Genomic DNA, 23,564 nt, shown 5'->3' on the forward strand with positions numbered 1-23,564 from the left:
TAGAAGCTATTAACCGGTTTGAAAAGCATTTCTACGGTGCCTTTCTCCCCCACCCCCTTTTCCCAGATGTAGCAGCCGCATCTGGTTCCGTTTCACCCCACACGGGTACACCGCAGCCACATTATTAACATCCCTCTTCCTCCCCTCCCCCTTTCCTAAATTAAAACTCAGATTCTCCAACTTGTTCTTACCACCTCCCTCCTTAAAATTTCTTGAGACTTGGAAACTAGGCTTTGGGATTGGAGGAGAAAACAGTTATCGCGGAGCCCAAGTTATTTAGTATCCTCCCGAACTAAGTATTCTCTACTGCTGGTGGTGGCATTTGGGTGCTCTCTAGATTGTGCAGAAAAGAGGCATCTTGAGAGATAGGGCCAAGGTTTTCGACGGTAGTACTTGTGAACGGTTCTTCTGCTAAAGGTGGCCTCTTTGGCTAAGAGTCTGGCCTAGAACCGGCTCTTACAGATGTTTCTGGAACCAAAGCATCGCTTTCTCTCCCCTTTAATTATAGTTGAAGAAGAGGAAGTGTCTGTCCCGGTCCGGAGCCGCGGCACCGCGGTGTCACACGTCCCTTTTCTACTCTCCCTAAAGCGAGCCCGGTGCGCTGCGGCCGGGGATGTGAGCTGTTTACTGCCAGAGGTGCTCCTTGTGTGTTTTTAGGGAGTTACTTGGGCTGCAGCCCTCAGAAACTAAAGTGGGTTGTTTTACCATTTAAATAATGGCTACAGGTATGTAAGCAGGGGTGGGGGTGGAGTTGTCTTTTGAATATTCTTTGATGTAGGAAAGCATCATAGGGTCCATCCAAGGCGTAAGTTGCTGCAGAGTGGGGAGAGTTGGTCCCTCTCACCCTCTCCTTTCCAGTTTCTTTCAAATTGAAAACACTTCTCTGGTTTCCTTCTTTGGGCGGTAGTTTTGGAGGCTGTAATGAAATCGCACTTTCTCTAGACATGGTAATTAAGGTGACTTGTTTCCTCTGCAGATGTGCCCTGCCCTTTGCACCTCCGGACCAGTGCTTTTTTTGGAATACCATCTAAATTGTAGAACCTTTGCCTTGAGACTTGAGCAGAAAGTGGCCATTTTCCTCCTTTGGCTCAGGCTCCCAGTTTCCTCTCTGAGGCTTGTTTAAAAGCTAAGTAGCAGGACCCGTGGGACCTGCCTTCTTCTGGCTAATTACCCCCAGACCCAGGTCATCTCCCTTCCTTTCAGTGACCAAGGACCAGCAAGCTTTGCCATTGCCCTGTGTCTGTCCTGATGGCCTGCCTCCCTTCCTAATGACTTGTTTACATATTTCTCTTAAGTTGGTTGGGAGAAGCTCCAGGGCTGTGCTGACCCTCAGGGTACTGGGTGTTTGGGGACAGTGAGGCTGCTGGGACCTGGCTTGCTCTAGGATGGTTATGTGCCGCATTAGTTACAAGCCCCTTGAAGTATCTGTTGCATTTACTTAGTCATAGCTGAGTGTCAGCTTTTTAATGAGCCCTCTGAATTGAGAGTACTTTCACTGCCTGCTTTTATATAAGGATAGAAATGCCCATTTTAGAGGTGTTTTCACAATGGGGATTTAGGCCAAAGTGAGTATCACTTTCTTTGGTACCGAAGTAGACAGTCTTAAGGTGCTTCTTTTCCTTGACCTCTGTTAGAAAGTTCCCTTTGGTGCCTTTTGAATAACAAGTGAAGCACAGGAACCTGAAGAAATGGAGGAGCATCACAGATGTTATCTCTTCCTCCTGGGAGGGAAGAGGGGGATTAAGAATAGATACATCCAGGAATCCCTAAGCCTGGGTTCACTTTATTCTTGGTGGGCTCCAGAGGGTAAGAAAATTGAATTGAACATTGCGTAGACAGACTCCAGCCTTGGAGACCAAGGAAAATCCATTGATTTGCCTTTTGATGGTTTGCTTTTTGTTTATTTGAGATAGTAACCTGAAACAGGACCCCTAAAATAGGTGCTTTTATGAGGTTGAGGTTTTAGCAGCCAGCCTCTGAAGGCTTTTTTTTTTTTCTTTCCTTCCATTTCTTTAAATCTCTTTCATCAAAATGGCTGTTAGTTAAAGAGCTGTCTAGGAAGTTTGAGCCTGTTGCTGCTGGAGGAAAATGAGTTAGATAGAATTGACTCAAACGTCTTATTCCGAAAGAGCCTCTCACATCACTTGAGATGAGTTTAATTTCCTCCTGGGAAATTTGCCTCACATTTATCTTCCCCAGAGCTCTGTAAAAGGTCTGAATGCACCAAGGGACGGATGGGAGTCCAGATGTAGAGCTTTAGAGAAGGTTCTGGTGTTTCCAGAGGGGATTAAATACCAGACATGAGCTAGGATATTTGTTTTTCCCCCCAAAGTTGCATCTTAAATAGAAACCCTCTCCTCATCACCACCACCTCTCTTGCAATAAAGAAGCTGTGTTTGGTTTCCCTCCCTACCGCCCAAGTAAACAGCACCCATCTGGGTGAAACTCCACAAGTATGACCTTTCTTCAGCAATAGGTTGTCCTAGATGATGTGGCACAATTAGCATTTCATTTATAGCTATTTTTATGTATGCTTCTCACTTGCAAGGATACTGGACACTTTTTGCAGAAACTCAAACAACTAGCATTTCCTTTGGACCAACTAAAAATTTTGTAAACTGAGCTGCCTAATTTTTTTCAGATGTTTATTAAAGTACTTGTTTGCACCGTTCAACATGGAGTAGAGATTGCTCACTTTGGGGGAAAGTGACCATTTTTGTTTGTATTTCCCTCAATTCTGAATCTTTAAGATGTTTAGAAATTTCTCACTTTGTATTCTTTAGAATAGAGTTTGATTAGCTAACAAGGCTACTAGTTATGACTTTTTTCCCCCACTAACATACTCTGTATTAATATAGGTTGAACATCCTAATCTGAAAATCTGAAATCCAAAGTGCTCATGTCATATTGGCACCTAAAACTTTCAGATTTCAGATTAGGAATGTGCAACTGGCATAAACTATGCAAATATTCCAAAATCTGCAAAACCTCAAAATCTGAAATACTTTGGTCCCTAAATCATTTCAGAAAAAGGGATATAGTCTGCATCAGTTCCATCTTGGTCAGAATTTTTTTTCTTCCATTCATCCAATTAACAAATATACCAGCATCTTCTATGTATATACTAGGTGCTAAGGGTATTGACAAAGGTTAGTTGGGCACAGAAGGGGATGGGGAACATAAAGAACAATCATAGAAGACAACACAGTCCCCATGGGAGAGGGGCTTGTAATTTGTTTTGGAAATTCAGGGGAATGGGATCCTGCAGCTGCAAGGCCCAAGAAAGGCTTGTGGAAGAGATATAACTTCTTGAGTTGGAGCTCCAAGAATAGGAAAGACCCCAAGCATTGCAGAGGGAGGAAGGAACACTTGTATAGAGGCATGGAGATTACCTTAAGCTGCACCATCCCATAGAAATAAAACACAAACATCATATAATTTTAGATTTCCTAGTAGCCACGTTTGAAATTAAGTGAAAATAAATGGATGAAATCAATTTTAAATGTATTTATTTAGATTTTAATAATTTTAAAATTATTTTTAATAATTTGATTCATTTGTTGTATTTTGTTATATTTATATTACTAATCATATTAATATTCCCAAAATATTATCACTTGAACATGTAATCAATATGCAAAATTTTGTAGAGGTGCTAAGGATTGATCCCTGGGGCTCACTCATGCTAAGCATGTGCTTTACCATTTAGCTATACTCCCAGTCCCAGCATAAAAAATTAATGAGACACTTTACATTCTTTTTTTGTTTTCATACCAAGAAATAAGAAAGATCAGTGTATATTTTTCACTGTAGCACATCCCAAGTAGCAGTAGCCACATTTCAGGTGCTAAAGAACCACATGTGTCCAGAGGCAACTGGATGGGCCAGCCAGGTTTAGAGTACAGGGTATGTCCTAGAGACAGAGAGTAAAAATACTTTTGAAAAGGTAGGATGGTCCAAGGTACGAAGCTTGTGTCCTTCTGCCACAGTTACCAAAATTTCTGAGAGTACCATCAAAACACAATATTTAGTTAATAACCCCTTATGTTTCACCAAGTTGGTACTTTGAAAAGGTGAGAGTGGGTCCCTTGACTATGCTGCTCATTTATTTGATCCTCATAACCACCTGTGATGTAGGCAAGGCGAGTTTATTAACCCCTTCAAACAAGTGGGACATTGAGGCTCAGAAAGGTTAAGTGACTGTCCCAGAATGGTAAAGTCATAAATGGAAGGCAAGAATTCACTTGTTATCTTGTCCAACCAAAGATTTGACCCTGAACTGATAAACTAATTTTCCTTGCCGTTTTTATATGTTGTTTATATCATAAGAAGATTGAAATCTCATTACAAGATTTCTTTGAGTCTTTTTTTTTTTTTTGGTATGGGGGACTGAACCGAGGAGCACTTTACCACTGAGCCACATTCCCAGCCCTTTTTGTTTTTTTACTTTGAGACAGGGCCTCACTAAGTTGTTTAGGAACTCATGAAGTTGCTGAGGCTGTCTTTGAACTTGCATCCTCTTGCCTCAGCCTCCCAAGCTGCTGGAGTCGTAAGTGTGCATCATACCTGGCTTAGAATCTTTACTTTTAGAATTAGGGAGAGGTGCATGGTCATGTGGTCCAGCCCCTGCTTTCCCACCAGACACTAGTCATCTTCTGTTGGGTGAGAACTTCAGATATTTTGATGCATGCTGCCATTCAGTCCTCATAACCACCTGTGATGTAGGCAGGGCAGAAAAAAGTATGAAGATTGAGATATTGTGTTACACCATTCACTCTCCATTGAGGACCTCTGCACCCAGGCAAGTCAGGCTGTGAATCCTGGAGTCCTGATTGATATTGGAGAGATCGAGGGGAGCCAGCTGCAGGGTCTCTGGGGAAAATGCTGTGTGCACCTGCAAGGGCTACAGGTCACATCTGTCAAGCAGTAAAGGGTGGTGGCTGTTCCTGAGGGCTTTTAGGAATTCATTAATTAGTAGAATGAGAAGGTGAGGTGGCAGTCCCAAAGATCACAGATAGCACGTGGACTAGCTGTTTGTGTCATTGCATTTTCTGCAGGTGTGTGGAATGGGGTATGTGCCCACTTATTTTCTCATTCCAGGAACTGGTGCCTAGAGGCCAGGTTTTCTTAGCATCCTTGTTTTAGAGGTGAAACTTGAGGCCTAGAGGGGTAAGAGAGGGAAAGCTTCTGCACCTTTTTTGGGAATGAATTGGAAGGAAACTGCTAGATTAGTTTGAAGTATGCTGATCCTGGAGCTTAAAGAGGACAGTCTGAAACCAGCTCTACAATTAAAACAAGCTGAATCATCTCAAGATAATACTCCCTTCTCCCATCTACACTTTTTGGGTACTAAAAATTCATGTAGTACTCTGGCAGTTACTTTGGGACTTTGGTTTTCTCAGGTGCATCTTTCTGGGTGACAAACCTGTATCAATGAGGTGTATCTTTGGGATATAGTGAAATGTGGGGTCAGAAATACCCTCAGGTGAACATTGCTTTTGTCCCAGCCCCAAGATTGTGCCCTATTCTGTATCCTAGACAGCCCACCTGTGATCTGTTTCCAGGGGTCTTTCTGTCCAACAAAGGTCTAATAAACACCCATTCATTTCCAGATAATTCAAATTTGTCCTTATCCACTCACTTTCTTTATGGTATGAATCCCTTTGATTCTTTATCAGTTAGAACCAGTTGTTTTTTTTTGTTTGTTTTGTTTTGTGTTGTGTTTTTTGTTTCATTTTGCCCCGGAGTATGCTAGGTAAGCATTGTACCACTTAGCTATACCCAGTCCTCAAGTTTGATTAACCCCCTATTTGCATCCTTCCATCCTTTCCCCTACCATATGAAAAACTGGGTGATTTTTGAGCCTCAGCTTCTCCATTGCTTAGAGGAGAATTATACCTTTTATCCCTCTGAAATTTATATTGAAGAATAAATGAAGTTTGTAGTGATAAATGAATTATACCTAGTGTAGTTTGGCATATAGTAAGTATTCAGTAAATATTCCTTCCATCCCTAGTCCCTTTCCTAAATTTAGAAAAACAAAAGAGAAATGTTTACTTCTTTGATATGAAATCATTACAAAATTTTAGTAAGCCTTGGGAAGGAGCAGTGATAGTGCATACGTATTCCTCTAGGCCAAGCACATGCAAAGCCAAGAATCTGGGGTTTTTCTGCCAGCTGGGACTGAGTCACTGAGAGGGGCCCTGCCTGGCTCAGGGAGAGGCAGGGCTGAAGCACCACATTAGGGCATGTTCCGGGGAAACAGATTCTCTGAATAACTTGGATGGTTCCCTGGAGCATTTAGGACAAAAGCCACCTGGAAGAGAGAGATGGTCACCCCCACATAGTCCAACAGTAACCAAAATGTCTTAGCACTTGATAAATGTTTTCAGCAGTGATTCTTTCCTTAAGACCCTAGGGAACTGTTTAAAATTTTACCACTGCAGACCTGAGAGGGGTCAAGGGCTACAGAGTGTGTGCGTTAAACTGAGGCTGGCATGAGCCATCTTTGAGTCAGCCTTTGCAAGAGCCCTTGACTGTGAGGTGGGATGTTTCCCACCCACTCCTGTCCTAAGTTCTGGATTCATTTATGTCAGACATCAGCTGTCACCTTCCAAGATCAAGGACAACTGGATCCACTTCATGGTTCCATCCTCTGAGGTTCTCTGAAATCCTTTGTAAGAATGATGAGGGTTCTGTTCTCTGTGAGGGAGGTGGGTAGAACCGGAGATGCCTGTGATTCATACAGTTTTAGAGACAAAAAGAAAGAACTCCAGAGGATTGAGGATATAACTCAGAGGTAGAGCACTTGCCTGGTATGTGTAAGGTCATCCCCAGCAAACTCTGGTGCACACACGCACACACACACACACACACACACACACACTCACACGCCCTGGAAATCATATCTTTCAGTTCCTTCCTTGCATAGGTTCAGCATCTTCCTTGAGTTCCATAGCTACTAGTTAGTTACCTGTGTACTCGGCTTCCATTTCCTAGTCTTTGGCCTGCTCCACATTTCATTTCTCTCTCTTCACCAAAGGGATAGATCAATTCTGCAACTGTTTTGAGTGCAGACTAAAAGCTAGCCTGACTGGAAAGGTCACTATAAGATTCTCCAAGGTGTAAGCCTCAAGATCGTTAATGCTGAGAAGTGAATGACCTTATGAATGTTCCCAGATGGTTCTGCTACTTTGTGAGTGAGTACTTGACTCCATATGATGCTGGGGAATCTCAGCCTACTTAAGTCTCCTCCAATTAATTGCACTACACTTGGTGAAGCCCTCACCAGCAAAGTGACAGAACAGTTTGGGACATGGATGAGATTGTTCAGTTCTCACCATCAACAATCTTGGGGCTTATACCTTGGAGAACCTCATGGTGATCTTCCCAGTCAGTCTAACACTTAGTCTGCACTCAAAACATAGTTGTAGAATTGAACTATTAGCCTTCTATTACTGTAACAAAATATCTGAGATAATCAGCGGAAAAATAGGATGTTTATTTAGCACATAGTTTTGGAGGTTCCAATCTGTGGTTGGTTTGGCCATGTTGCTTTGGGGCCTGATTCACCTTACAGCCAGGAATGACAAAGAAAGGAAGAGACTGGATTCTCATAATCCCCTTCAAGGGCATACCTCCCCTAGGTTCCAACTCTTTGGGGTTGGAGTGCTGGGGGATGTCTCACTGTGTCTGCCAAACTGGGCTTGAACTCGCACCTCAGCCTCACTAGTAGCTGGTGTTGTGAGTTGTTGGGATAATAGTTGTGTGCCCAGCTTACGCTCCACTTCTTGAAGGTTCCACCATCTCCCAGTGGCACCCTACTGAGGAATGAGCTTTAACACATACATGGCCTTTGGGGAGCATTCCAGATCTAAACTATAGCATGAATTAAAACAACCCTTGGTCTAATTGAGACCTGTAACCTCTGATTAAATGTTGGGATAAGCTCACAATTCTCTTCTTTGTACCCTAAGGAATAGTTACTGCTTCTAGCAACCTTTTGGTCAGGGTGTCCAGGTGACATGTTTTACTTTGTTTCTCTGTGTGCCTCCCTCCACCCACCAGACCCTCTTAACTTTTTTTTTTCCTTTCCCCAGAGTCAGCTTGAAAAGGAGAATCAAGCTCAAGGTGGAGTATCCATGGAGGTGTGGAGGAGCCTTGTCACCAATCTCTAACTGCAGAACTGGGATGTGGAGCTGGAAGTGCCTCCTCTTCTGGGCTGTGCTGGTCACAGCCACACTCTGCACTGCCAGGCCGGCCCCGACCTTGCCTGAACAAGGTAGGGCAATAGGCTGAGGGGTTGGCCCAGACCCCTGAGCCTTCTGGCCTTGCACGGAGGTGATGTGGTTGGAGGTGATGTGGTCAACTAGGAAGACTCCTTCCCAGGTGGAGTAAAGGGCTTCCTGTAGGAGAGATACTTGAGATCCTTAGGCTGATTTGGCCTGGTTATAAAGATAAATGACTTTATCAGAGCTTGGGGTTGTGAAGTTTGGTGACATCCATCCTGCAGTGATCAGATGAGGAAAGAACATCTGATCAGCACCCAAGAGCTGGGTCCTTATCCTGGGTGATATATAAAATGTGGTTAGATGGTGCAATGGGGAGTGAGTAACCCATGAGTTTGGGTTTAGCATTTGGATCATACAACAGGGGACATTGTAGGATGTGAGAATTTGATGACAGCCTCTGACTTATAGAAAATTGTTCTAAAGACATCTTCTATAAGGGTCGGTGGTCATGACCTGCCATTTTGCCTTTCTTGACTATGTTTCCCAATCCCTGTTTGGGGGCCTGCTGAGTGGATTGCTTTGGAGATGTCCTATTTGAGGGATTTCAAAGAAACTGAGAACTAGAAAGCAGAGTGGAGCGTAGAGACCTATGGTGTGGGAAGTTCACAGAGATTATTAGTAACAAGAAGACTTGCCCCCTGCTCATGGGATTTGCAGAAGTTATGAAAATACCTAAGGGAGATTAGAAGTACAGCATACCTGATGGCTTTTGAGAGACTTTGAGAGAATTGATGTCTGGGCATTTTGGGGTACTTTGAGACTTGGTGACTGGTTACATGGCAAGCAGCGGATGAAAATCTTGGGGTGCTTGTGATGTGGTGGCTGTATTTACAGGGCCATCAGTCTAGGCTATCAGGGACCTGTTTTAATGATGAAGGATGGGTGAGAATATGTGTCTAGTTACATGATGGTGGGAAGAAGCAAGGAAGGTTGTGTGAGACTTTCCTGAAGGTACAATAACTGGAGCAGGTGTATTCACACTGCATTCTGTTAGAACCACAGGCAAGATCTGAATGAGAATATGCTGGAGATCCAAAGTAGGAGTGTGTATCTCTGCCCATAAGAAGTCAGCCATTAAGTAGTAGGGAGACAAGTACAGAGAAATAAATACAAAGTAAATACAAATAAATACAAAGCAGAGACCATTTGAGATGGGTATAGAAAGTAGTGGTCTGGATGGGGGAAATGAAGGACTTTCCATGTGGAACAGCAGGATATATAAAATAAAATGGAGAATGGTTTGCCTCTTGAGTAGGTAGTTGTGGGAAATAATACCTGGAAAAATTTGGCCACCATGTGAAAGGCTTAATGCCATGCTAAGGAAACTATACTTAAAATGGGTAGATGCTGGGAAATTTGAAAAGTTTAGTGACATGTTCCAACTTTCAGGAAATTAATTTGGCATCTGAATTTGGACTGATGGGAGGAAGGAATTAGGTGGACCTGTTTTTGTTTTACTCTGTCATGTGATAGCTGCATTAACTTGCTTTGACAAATTCAAACACATAAGTCTTAGTTTTGCTCATCTGTTAAATGGGAACAGTAATAAAGACTTAAATGCAATAATCCAAATAAAGCACTTAGATGTAAAGTGTTAACAGTTATTTCTGTTGCCAGAAAGACAAGTTAGGAAGGTTATTCTGAATGTCTAGTTGGAGTGAGATTGCGAAGTAGGATGGGGGCTGTGAGATGGTAAAGAAAGGAAAAAAACAGTAAAGACACTCCAGAAAATAGAATCTATGGTTCAAGTTGGTTGAATGTCAGGTGTCTTTGTCTCAGAGACAAAGATAAAATGCAGTGAAAGTAAGGGAGTATGTGAGGTTTGTGTGGAGCAAAGAAATTGGGGATCAGCCACTGCGTGGACGGTGGCAAGGGAGTCCCGGAACAAGAAGGGTGTGGGATGAGGGTTGAGAATGTGCATTTATGATGAACCCTGAAGTACTGTCTTTTTCCTTTTCTCTTTTCTTTTTTCCTTTCTTTTCTTTTTTTAACTTTCTCCAAGACTCTTTGCAGCCCAAGAATGGAGGGTGGAGAAAATGAATTGTACAAATCTTTGGCCTAGCCACTTGGTGTCAGGAGGCAGGTGTGGAGCCAGGGAGTGTGAGCATAAGGAGTTTTAGAGGGGTGGTGGGGGTGGAGGAGGTGGGGTCACTGAAGCTGCTGATGGTGGATCCAAACTGGGAAAAGAAATGGAGGACAGAGCCAGGGGATCTGAAGGTCTTGATGAGGACAAAGTACAAGCTCTGAGAATAGAGGGAGGAGGAGAGGTGGATGGTGCCTGTTAGGAAGCTATACGCAGTGAGGACTGAGCTTAGACTGCCACTTTTTTTCCCTTAATTTTTTTTAGTCGTCTTTTATTTTATTTATTTACATGTGGTGCTGAGTATCGAACCCAGGGCCCACACGTGCCAGGCAAGTGCTCTACCCGTGAGCCACAACTCCAACCCCTAGACTGCCACTTTTTAAAAAATGAACTTGAGGTATAATTGACATAATGTAAAGTGTGTTGATTATAAGTATATAGTTTCATGCATTTTTATAAAATGTGTATACACTATGTAACTATTACCTCAGTCACAAGGTAGTTTTCATCACTCCTCACCCTATTTCTCTGTAGCCAGTCCCTGTGCAACCTCTAATCTGCTTTCTCTCACCATGAATTAGTTTTTCCTGTTTTAGAATTTCATATAATGAAATTACATGACGCGTGTATATTCACCTGTTGATGACCATTTTGGTCATTGTATTAATCTATTTTCAGTTGTTATAACAAAAGACCTGAAGGCTGGGGATATAGCTCCGTGGTAGAGTGCTTACCTTGCATGCACAAGGCCCTGAGTTCAATCCCCAGCACTGCCAAAAAAAAAAAGACCTGAAATTGGATACTTACTAAAAAAAAAAAAAGAAGAAGAAGAAGAAGAAGAAGTTTGTTTAGCTCATGATTTTGGAGGCTAAGAGTCCATGATCCAGCAACCCCATCTATTTGGCCTCAGGTGATGCTCCCCCACCCCACCCCCACTTTGTGCCACATCACAACATGACCAGTGGTGTCACAGTGGGAATGTATGCAAGAGGAATCATATAGTGAGATAGGGAGCCACTCTGGAAACCAACCTGCCAACACATGAACCATGAGTTATTAACAGCTTGGGCTATTTTTAATAAAACTACCACGTTCTGAACATTCATGCACAACTCTTATGTGGGCCTAAGTTTTTCCTTGACTTCCTTTGTTTTGATTTCAACTACACTTCTTTTTTTTTTTTTTTCTTCTTTTGTAGTAATGGAGATTTAACTCAGGGCTAGTCTGGCTCCATCCCCAGCCCTTTATTTTATTTTGAGACAGGGTCTCACTGGTTCTGAGGCTAGCCTCTAAACTTGCCCTCCTCCTGCCTAAGCCTCTCAAGTCTCTGGGATTACAAGCATGCACCACTGCACCTGGCTTTGACTCCACTTCTTATTCACTGTTGGCTCTTGGGACAGTTTTTCTCTGTGCCTTTCTGTAAACTCCGTTGATATTGAATATGTGCTCATAAAGTCATTGTAAAGATCAAATGAGACTGCCTGCACAGCTCTTAAACAGAGCTTGGTACACAGTGATTAATAAGTGACTGTTTTTAATCCATTTTCCTGGGACCCTGGAGGTGACCCCCATATGGTGAGGGACATGTGGTCTCATGGGGCAATTTGGAATACCTTAGGACTCAGCAGTAGAAAGCCACTGGACTTGGAGAACAAGTTTGGTGAAGAAGTCCCTGTCCTAGCGTGGCCCTTTTATCCCTCATGAGCTCTGTGGTACGACACACTGCCCTGCCATCTCAGAGGACAGCTGTGACTTTGGACAGGTTAAGAGAAAATATATCTTCATGCTCTGTAAACCTTAAGGAACTTTATAAATGTAAGATATATTGTATCATCTTGGCTCTACTGATTATTAAATAAGGCTGGTATTGTGCTCAAAAACATTATAATCTGTGTAATAAAGGATTTGTCCCTAAACTGAAAGCAACTACCCCAAGTCCTACCTACATTGAAAACTTTTCCCCGTTGGAAAGGCTTTGCTCTGTGTGTGTGTGTGTGTGTGTGTGTGTGTGTGTGTGAGTTTGTGTGTTGGCAGCCCCTCCCCCAGCTGAATGCAATACTAGCAGTCTGCAAATGCTCCTGAGGGACGGGGAGGGCCTGGAGTTTCTGGCTGTCCTTGGAAAGTTGATTTAATAAGGGTTCCAGGAAAACCAACCTCCCTCCTTCTCTCCCTCTCCTTCCTATTCTCTAGTTTGCCATCTTACCATGTGTAAGCTTGTTTTAGATCAGGCTTTGAGGTTTGTGGGTGGACTGATGCTGGGTCACAGTCTGAGGGGTATTCTACCCCTTTCAAAAGGTAAGCACCAACTTGAAGGACGTTTTGAGCTTGAAGTGGGCTGTTTCCATTTATTTTTCTCTTAGAATAGGACTTTAGGGAAGCATGAGTGGGTTCATCCAAAACTGCTTGCAAGGCCATTTTGGGGACTTTTACCCACCCACCCCTCTTTCAGCAGTCATGTGGGTTAAACGTACAGATCCCGTGGTACAGGGCATAGTGTGTGAGACTTGCAGTCTCAAAATACTTGCCTCCATCTGCAGAAACCTGCAACTCATAAGCGGTTTAATGGGCTGGGGTTTTACAGCTCCTCCCACCCACCCAGATTTGAAGGAATCTGGTGGCTGCTTGAATGGGGGAGAGGTTACATTTAATGGAAAAGCTGTATGTTTCCATTTCTGGCTGCAATTCCCCCGGCATGCCATGTGTGTACCACAGAGCAGGGCTTTGTCTCTGTGTTCTGCAGAAACCTGCACCCATGGGAGAAAGGCTGCGGGTAGTGCCAGAACCATGGCCCAGCCTGAAGTTGTAAAGTCCTGGCAACTCTCCCACCCCACAGGGGTCCTGCAGCTGCCTTTAGCCCAAAGGGGTGTGCATCGGCTGAGCTGCAGTGGGAGCCTCAGATGGGTACCAGAGGGTGTCCCAGCATAAGACATGCTGTGATTCTGCTGGCTGCAGCTAATTGGCATGGCCTAAAGACCAGTGTCCCATAGCTGCCCTGGGATACTTGGAGGATGTGCCCCCACTCCACCTCATCCCCAGCATAATTTCTTCTTGTGAAAAGAATCTGTTTGCTTCTAAATCACACTGAAGGGCAAGAGGAATTCCAGAAGGCAAGTGGAATTACTTAGAGCAAAAGGTGATGTTGAATGACCCACTCAAGAACAAGGGCCGGGGATTTAGGTCTTAGAATCCACAGATGCTCTAAGCTACCAAGTTTCCCCCAGGATCTACTCTGTCCCATATCTGCTTCCTCAAAGAGGTGGCTGTTTGCAAGTGTTAAAGTTAGGGTGGGGGTTCGGGGGGGACCCAGCAACTCTCAGCAGCTTGTGAGAAAATGTGAGGGTGCTCACGTGTCCTGCTTGACCGCACTGGGTAGAGCTCAGCCACTCCAAGGCTCTGTGTTCTTGGCTCTGGCTTCTGCATTGCTACACCATTAGCTTCACTGATTTTCCACTCTGGCTTTGCCAGCCCACTCCCCGAAGTCAGGGAGGAGGAATTTCTCAGGGAAGAGCAAATGGCTATCCAGAGGACGTGCTGTTGGTGGGGGAAGGGAAGGAGCCCAAACAAAGAATCACCCCGTGATTCTGTCACCTGGTTTCTGTAACTACCTAGAGTCTAGGGTAAGGCAGGAAGAGTCAAGGGATTCTTCTCAAGCCTGTGGCCTTAGCATAGAGGTGGAGAGGTGGGTTTACAGGGTTCAGCCAGCCAGAGTGTTTGCTTCTGGTCAAGCAAAGCAGTGAGTGACTGTCTAGGTGGTGATGGATGGCCTTGGGAGAAGTGAGTTCTGGGGAGTCATTATCCAAGAGGGCGAGGTCCAGGGTCAGAGAGCCTGACCAGCAGCTGCACCCTGTTTTTATAATGCCTCATTCCTCTGGGGCCACCAGGGGCTCCCGCTCCCCCTGTAGACACCACCTTTGCCTCCTTCTTCCTTCCCTAAGCCTGGAAATGAGACAACTGTTTTCCTGCTGACCAGGGAGGTCCAGCTGCTGTCCTTCCCCCAGGCTCTTGAATTTAGCTGCCCAGTCCTCCCTGTTCATTCAGGGAAGATGGCCCATTCACAGACTTACCACAGACACTTCTCTCCCAAACTGTCTCCTCTCCTCTGAAACCAAAAGTTAATTGCCCTATCTGGCATCCTAAGAACCTGGGGTAAATCCCAAACCATTTCCTTTTAGGAGAATTCCTTCTGGAATCTGAGCTGCTCCTGACCTTGAGGATTTGCTCTAACTTCCCGCGGGCGGTGGCCACTGCCCACGTAGAGGGGACAGTCGTCTGGACCCTCCCCCCACAGTAGGTCTGCTGTCAGCATAGTAGCATCAAGCTTGAGCCTCTGTCCCCCAAGTTCCACTCTCCTGACTCTTAGCTCATAACAGCTTTCTCCTTGCCAAAGAGGATGCCTGCTGCCTTCATTTAAAGGTTTGTGTCCTGCACACTGAGGAAGGCTGGGACAAGGGGTCTGTCCATTTAGTTACAGGGACAGACAAAGATCTGCTCAGGCAGAACTTGAAACTCCATGCTCTCTCCTTATACCCCATGTTGTGGCATGGCCAATTCTGGTATGGGTTTTGTATAAGGAGGTGAATGTTGGGATAGCAGGCCCTGACCTGGGCACGTAGGCATATTGAGCCCCAAGTGGGTGAGAAGGTCAAAGAGTTCAAGAAAGAGTGGGCTCAGTGGTTATGAATTTGGGCAGGGAAAAAGGGCACCAAGTTTTAAATGTTTAATCAACCAAGAAAATTGAAGTCAGAGTTTACCCCTTCCTGTTTTCACTGGGATTGAAAACTAGCCTCTGGCTAATGGTCCATTCCTGTGTTGACTTTTTTTTAACTCATTCATTCATTCATTCATTCATCTGGCCAAATAAGTTTCTTCCCATTTTTTGCCTACAATATATACTTTATATATATAACCTGTTTGTCCAGTCAGAAATAGACATTATTTACCCAGTGTAACCAGTGTTCACACAGAATTGGCTGTCCTTACGCTGCTCTCCTCTTCACATTTTGTAATTCCTACTCAATTCTTGGCTTAAGGTTTAGCTTGAGTTTAAGTGAAGACTTAGTGTAAGGGACCTCTTCTTCTTGGCGTCTTCCTCTGTTCACTCCTTGCTTTTTTTGTTTAGTTTGTTTTTACTGGCAATCTAGTACATACTTAACTCTGCCTCACTTTTTTGTGTGTATATTGGGGATTGAACCCAGGGCCTTGCACCTGCTAGGCAAGCACTCTACCATTGAACTATATCCCCTGTCCTTGCTCACATTTTTTGAAGTTTTTGGGTTTTGTCTGTTTGCAGTGTCAGAGATTAAGCCTTGGGCTTCATGCATGCTAAGCACATGCTGTACCATTGAGCCATACCCCAACCCTTGGAGTTTTTAATGTTTGTTTGTTTACTCCTCTCAAAGTTCTGTGCATTTAGCAAGAATATTGCTCTTTTAAAACATTCTCATTTTGATATGTAGTATGAGTTCACCATAGAAAATACAGAAAGCTCATAGTCCCAATTACTAAGGAGGCTGAAGCAGGAGGATCACAAGTTGGAGGCCAGTCTTAGCAACTAAGCAAGACCCTGTCTCAAAATAAAAAATAAGAAGACCTGGGATGTAACTCAGTGGTAATACACCTACCAAGTTTAATCTCCAGTACCAAAAAAAAAAAGAAAGAGTAAATACAAACTTATAAAGAAAAAAAGAAAGGCTTATATTCCCATCACCCAAAAATGATTTTTTAAAGACTTTTTTCTTACATTTATACAAACTTTCAGAAATGAAACTTATGTACTGGTTTACAGCTTACGTCTATTTTTATTGCCACACAAAAAAACTTTTTATCATGCCTAATAATTACTTAGTATTCCATTGTGAGTGTATAAAATTTATTTGTCCTGTCCTCTACTTTGGGAATAATTTAGGTTATTTCCAGTAATTTGAGTGAGTATACTGTTACAAATAAAATTTGTTCATGTATCAAAGGGTAATTACATTCTAAAAATTTTGATCTCATCACTGTACCAGATTGCCCCCCAGAAAGCAGGACTGGGGATTTAGCTTAGTGGTAGGGTACTTGTCTAGTATGACCCTGGGTTCCATAGTAATAATAATTAATAATAAGCAACTCTCTACTGCATGGTTTACTTTTTTTTTTTTTTTTTTTTTGGGGGTACTGGGGATCGAACCAGACAAGCACTCTACCAACTGAGCTATCTCCCCAGCCCCCATGGTTTACTTTTTTACATCTTTATATCCTGTGGACACAAGGTTCATGCCCATGATCAACTTGAGATTACTTAACCTCAGTTTGATGTTCAAGGAGTTAAGTAACTTGCCAAAGGTTATATAGTTGGGGAGAGGTGTCATGAGGTTTCAAACTCAATTAGGTTTGATGACATTTTTTTCTACTGCATAATTCTCCATCCCTATATCAAATTGAATTGAGACAGAGCACCTTTTGAATGTAAACATCCCTGTGTGAAGCAAGAGGATTATAATTTCCATTCTGGGCACTAAGAGAGACCTATCTCAAAAAATAGAACTGGAGATATAACTCAATGGTGGAGTATCCCTGGTTTCAACCCCCAATACCATAGAAACTAAATGTTTAAAAAATAATAATAAAATAAAAATAACAAAAATAAACATTGCTGGCTTAGTCCCCCTTATCTCACAGGAATCTGACTTCTCCCTTTGAGATGCTTGCCTTGCACCATTTCTCCTGTGACATTCTGTTCTGTACTGTGAGGTTCCACATCAGTCACAGGTCTGTGAGCTGCCCTAATGACAGTGGCTCCTGGGCCTGGAATCATCAGTGGAACAAAACCCTGCCCTCCACAGTAGCCACAGACCTCATACTTGGGAAAAGTCTAGGATCAGAAGTCCACAAGTGTCAGCTACCACACCTGAGTTTTTTTAATAGGTCACACCTAGTCTAGAATGTAGCAGTATTGCCTGGACACAAAAGCTACCTAGATTGCTCTTAAAGTAGTGTGGTCCTACAGCATCTGATGGATGGAAATAAACATGTCAGAAGGTTCATAAAGGTTGAGTTTTAGGGTTTTTTTTTTTTTTTTTTTTTTTTTTTAAGGCTACAGTGTTGTTTTTAAGTGCAAAAACTGGGGTGGGGGAGATCTGAATTTTGTTTTCTTAGTGTTTATATTTAACAAATTAATGTTTAAACAAAAATATATATTACAAGGTAGTACCACAGAATAATTACAGGATTTTAAAGGTACATATCAATTTGTGGTACACTATTTGTAGTGCCCTAGGAATAGAAACCAGACCTATTGAAAGTTAGGGAATGTTTTCTTCCAGTTCTGTCAGTTGGGACTATCCATGTATCCTTTTGGGAGGAAACAGCAAAAGTCTTGGAGACCCTTCCTGAATGCTTGAGTGAACTATACCCATAACCTCACCATGGGTAGGCTCAGCCCTGGCCAGCATTAACTCTTTTTAATCTTATTTATTTATTTATTTATTTATTTTGGTACCAGGGATTGAACTCAGGGGCACTGAACCACTGAGCCGCATCCTCAGCCCTTTTATATTTTATTTAGAGACAGGGTCTCACTGAGTTACTTAGAACCTAAATTGCTGAGGCTGGCTTTGAACTCATGATCCTCCTGCCTCAGCCTCCCAAGCCGCTGCTGGGATTACAAGTATGCGCCACCACACCCAGCCAACATTAACTCGTAATAAACACGCAAATACAATAAATGACTCATTTAAGAAGTAGTATCCAATGTTGTTAAAATGCAGACCTTGGTTCCATCTGGCTGATCAAGGGCCCAGGAATCAGCATTTTAAGTTCCCAGTTGGTGTTAATGTTGTTAGTTCTTGAACTACAACTTCAATAGCTAGGTGTGGACTTCAACTTGAATATAACTATGATCACACAATATTTTATCTTCTCTTACTAGTTTTTAAAATATTTTTCTCAATCCCCAAATGTGCTATTCATTTTTCATCTTTCTTTTCTGGATGTTAAAAAATAAAAAGGTCCCCGAAAAAAAAAAAGAAGTAATATTCAAAGCCCACGTCAAATAAAGACATCAGACCCTTGGTTATACGAGGACATCTGCAGTGACATAGGATTGCTTCTTCTCAAAGGAAAGGGGTAAACTGTCCATCTGTAGGCTAGAGTATATATAATAGCACGTATACTTACAGAGTTGGGTATCGCCTTGATGATGGCAGAATGTTCTGACAGGTGCATGGTTAGGAGATTTCATGGTAGTGAGACCAGCATAGAGGGCTTACACAGACCTATGTAGCATGGCCTCCCACACTCGTAGGATAAGTGGAGTGTGCGTCTATGTACGTGATGTAGCCCACTACTCCTGTGGCTGTGATGAGACAACATAAGATTTAAATGAAGCACAAGAGAAAATGATGCAGTCAAGACACAGAAAACATGAGATATATGAGGCTGCTGCTGGCATAATGCTGCCTGCTGTTTTACGGTACACTTTTTATATTTAACTAGAAGAAGCACACACTAAAATAACAATAAAAAGCATATTATAAAATCATAAAACAGTTAATTATCATTAAGTATTATATACTGTATATAATTGGGTGTGCTATATGACTAGCAGTACAGTAAGTTTGTTATACCAGCTTCTCTAAAAACACATGAGTGATGTGTTGCTTTGTGACCTTGGGACTGACATAATGTCACTGGTGATAGGAATTTTTCAGCTCAATTATAATCTTATGGGATCACTGTCATATGTAGCTTATTGTTGACCAAAATGTAATACAGAGCATGACTTTGTATCTTTCTGGCTCTTTCTATATGTATCTGCATAGGTGCTCCTTGACTTATAGTGGGGTTACATCCTGATAAAGCCATTGGAAGTTAAATATATTTAATACTTCTAAAGTTAGTGTTTAGTACTTCTAAAGTTCAACATCATAGCTTATCTTACTTAGCCGACCTTAAACGCACTCAGAACATTTACGTTAGCTTGCAGAATCAACTAACACAAAGCCTGCTCTATAATAGAGCGTCTGATATCTCATATTGTCTATGAAATAGCCATCCAAAACAACCTGAGGAATACAGTATTCTGTGGAATATCAGTTGTTCACCTGGAGCTGCAGCACACTGTTGATGCCCAGCATGGCAAGAGAGTGTAGGGCATATCAGAAATCATAAAACTCAAACACTCTTTCTACTGAATATGTATCACTTTCTTACTACAGTGAAGTTGAAAAATCTTAAATTGAACTATAGTAAGTTGGAGACTGTGTGTGTCCAACATATATATATATATATATATATATATATATATATATATGATGTCTTAGACTATTAACACTTTTTAAATAGATGATTGCACAAGTAGGTTGCAATCCATTGTCATTTTTTAAAAAGATATCTGAAATTTCTAGTTTTAAAAAGGAAAAGTTATTGGGGTACTGTGGTGCATGCCTGTAATTCCAGCAACAGGGGAGGCTGAAAAAGATCACAAGTTGGAGGTCAGTCTCAACACTTAGTGAGACCATGTCTCAAAATTAAAAGGGTTAGGGATCAGTGGTAGAGTACCTCTGGGTTCAATCTTTAGTACCAAAAAGAAAAAAGTGGGGACTGGGGATATAGCTCAGTTGGTAGAGTGTTGCCTCGCAAGCACAAGACCCTGGGTTCAAATCCCCAGCACCGCAAAAAAAAAAAAAGAAAGAAAAAGAAATGGGGAAGGATGGAAGGAAAAAAGCAAAGCTAGGAATAAAACCTTTTTTAAATAAGAAGACAAGGAATATCGTTGAGAAACAGTTTGTGCTACCATGTATTGAACTCTTACCTAACTCAGTACAGTGGTTCTTAGATTCTCCTGGTTCAGTGTCCCCTGGAATACATGTTAAAGCACATCACTGCATTTTGCTCCTAGACCTCTTGATTCTGAAAAAGGGCCCAACATTGGTGACTAACAAGTTCCCAGGGGATGCTACTGTCACCAGTCCTGGGACCCATAGTTTTGAGAATCTCTAAACTCAATTCATTTCCATTCCCAAAAAGTCTACATGATAGGCATTGTTTCCACTTAACAGCTTAGGAAACTGACTCAAAGTCTCAAAACTTGCCAAGGTCAAACAGCTAATAAATGGTGAAGCTGTTCAGGATCAGGTCTTTCCAAAACCAATGCCTACTGCTCTAACCTCTATGCCAGGAAGAGGTGAATGAAGATGGAACTTTGGAGGATCTGGGAGGAGAAAGACAAGATAGGCAAGAAGGTGGGGAGAGGTAGAAGATGAGTACTTTTATCTTGGAGGGCTGTGTGAGGAAGGCAGGAATAGGGAAATGTTCTAGAAGCTATCCTAGAAAGGAAGGACACCCTCTTGCTCTAAGTCCATTATCATTACCTTTGTTTGGATTGCTAATCAGTTCTCCATCCCTTTAGGAGTCTGCTCCTTTATTGTCAAACTTAAGGGTTTAGTTTTGGAATTAAGTTTTATTTTCCTTTGCTTTTAGGAATTAGCTTTTGAACCTAGAATAAAGTTCCCCCTTTGATATCCAAAACTTACAATTTGTTGTTTGAGTGGTCAGAATCCTATTAATGCCTGAGGAATATGTTTGGAAGTGGCATTTATTTTATCAGGTTAGCCCTTCTTTGTTACCCACAAATCCCCAATGCATTTGAAAAATTTGTTAACCTAACTTTTCTCATGGGATTGTATTCCATTAGCATATAAAAAAAGGACCAAGAAATGAATCCTTGAATAATGTCTGAGTTTTCTGCTAGTCTTAGAAGCAGTGAAGATAAGAAGCATTTATTGAAGATGCTGGTGGCCAGAGCTCTGTGACCAAAACAGAATCCCTTTTCTTAAGGACAGTTACTTGGAGAGGATGTTCCCTCCCCCCTCACCAGTGTGCTCTTGGTTGGAAGCAGGTGGGAATGTCCATCTAGCAAGGCCCAGTTAAAACCCAAGACATTTGTTAGAGCTGGAAGGAATCTAGGACTTTTCAAGTTAGTCAGCCTCCTCATTTCACACGGCATGAATCTGACAAGGGAGGTGACTTGCTTAGGGTCACACAGTTAGTGGTAAGGTCAGCCACTGGAGTGATTTCTACTCAGGTGCTGTCTCTGCTGCCTCCAGCCAGTGACAGCTTAAGTGACAGCCAGTGTGACTCAAGCTCAGTCGGGGACTAAACAGTTTCTCCAAGGACCTCTCTTCCCCAAGATTCTGGTGATCCTGGATCCCTGTGGAAGCAAAGGCACACAGACTCTGGGCTCATTCTTCTACCTGCTCCACCTGAAAGCCATAACATCGCAGTCAGAAAAACCTTGAAACCCTGTTTTTAATTCTTAAAACAGAGTAAAATGCTTATCTTTGATGCTGTGTGCATGAGTCAGGGAGGCTAACAGATGAATATGCGGTATGTGGATGGATGGCATGTACATGAAGCAACTTCTGGGGTTCCACGGTCCTGGAAATCTGTGAAACTGACTCTTGGTCCCACGTTTTTATGTTTCATGGACCAGTATAATTCCCCTCCTAATATTTTGGAACCCACATAGGGTTATCAACTTATTTTACTAAACCATCAGTGTCTACTACCATACCATTCAATTATTTTTATTGGGATTAAAACATACCTAACATGTAATACACCACTTATCCGTTGTCAAGGAAACAGTTATGTGATATTGTTTACTCACATTGTTGTGCAGCCATCACTACCATTCCATTTCTAGAACTTAATTGACATGTCCGTTAATCAGTGAGCTCTCCTCCCTTACCTTAGCTCCTGAAACTATCATCCACATTATTTCATTTTAAGAGGATGTTTTATCATCTTTATTCTCTTAAAGTGAAAATGGGGGGGTCTGTTGGGAGTGGAACCCAGCGACTCGAGCATGCTAGACAAGCTCTGAGCCCAGGGCATTTCTTTACATTGAGAAATATGTTACTTTACGAAGAAACCATTCCTTTCTTCACCGGGGAGTAGTCTTTATGCAGGGCTCTGACCCAGACCTCCCAGACCCACCAATACCACATTGAGACCAGATGGGGTGTAGAACTGGCAACCTGTTGGGGTGCTGAGAGCCTAGTGACTTGTGCACTGCAGCACCTATTGCGGTTTTGGGGCACCAGAAGGCACATTCTCAATCAGCTAAGGACACTACTAATGCATCAGCAAGTTTAGGGAGTGACAACTTTTTCCTGCCCAGCTGCTGGCGCTTCCTTCCCCAAATCAGCACCGCTGAGCATGGGGGAGGGGCAGCCATATGGGGGGGGGGGGCAGGGTAATACATTCTTTTCTTTAAGGAACCTGACCAGACTTTAAGGTCAGAGCTCAGCGGAGAGTGGGAGCTGCAGGGTTACCTCTTCACTGTTGATTCATCTAGCTCTCCTCCCTCCCCCACTCTTAATGATCTTTCCATTACAGAACCCAGACCAGGAAGTGCATGACAGGTCGCAGCTGCAGACACATGGCTGAGAGGGCTGGGCTTCGGGCCAGTGGTAGGAGGGTCTAACTCCCCTCCTTCATCAGGACCCCTGCGCCCGTTCGCACACACACACACACACACACACACATACACACCAAGCTAACATCTTAGTGGAAGATGTTCGTTCTTTTGCATTCTATCAGTTGGTGAGCAGTTGTACTTTTGCTCTGAGTTTAGGACATTTTTTTTTTTTTTAATTAAAGACAGGAATAAGACCTTCACCTGACCTACAGTCCTCATAAATTGCCCATACCAGATTTGGGGTTCCTTTAGGGAGTTTCCTATCATTGATCAGACTCCTACTCCTTTCTCCATCTAGTTATGGCCTTCAAATTTTCCCAAGATGTCTAAGAGAGTTGCTGGGCAGTATTCTTTGCCTCCAAAATAATATGTCATCCTCTATGATTTTATCTAAATGCCAGATTCAAACATGTTTTGGGGAAAGGTCTAGCTGAAAGATTATGGGATTTTCAAACTCAGAACTGGGTTCGAATCACAATGAAGGAACTGTACCACCTTCATTTTTCAGACTCTGTTGGAGATGGCTGTTTCCACCTATGAGTTGCTTAGGAAATGTTAATTTACTCTAAACTGTGTCCTAGGGGGCAGTTGTCACTTGGGAGTTTCTGTCTCCACCGCCAGCTGTGTAGTTGGCTCTCTTCCCTGAATCTGCCAAGGCCGGATTCTTCTGGTGCCAAATGAGAAATGGTGACACAAACTTCTAGGAGCTGTGAGCCTTGACTGCCCT

The 23,564-nt window shown here is 42.7% G+C and overlaps 1 protein-coding gene across 13 annotated transcripts in view; it reads left to right on the top strand.

The window, feature by feature from the left end:
• Fgfr1 (fibroblast growth factor receptor 1) overlaps nt 1–23,564 on the top strand; it is a 58,854-nt gene that overhangs the window by 1,572 nt on the left and 33,718 nt on the right. For all 13 annotated transcript variants that reach the window (XM_047551165.1, XM_047551166.1, XM_047551162.1 and 10 more), the window contains exon 2: nt 8,100–8,281. In XM_047551165.1, coding sequence (XP_047407121.1) covers nt 8,191–8,281 — 91 coding nt within the window. In that variant the 5' untranslated portion in view covers nt 8,100–8,190. The remainder of the gene's footprint in view (nt 1–8,099; nt 8,282–23,564) is intronic.

The sequence above is a fragment of the Sciurus carolinensis genome, chromosome 4, assembly GCF_902686445.1.
Source record: "Sciurus carolinensis chromosome 4, mSciCar1.2, whole genome shotgun sequence".
Taxonomy (NCBI): domain Eukaryota; kingdom Metazoa; phylum Chordata; class Mammalia; order Rodentia; family Sciuridae; genus Sciurus; species Sciurus carolinensis.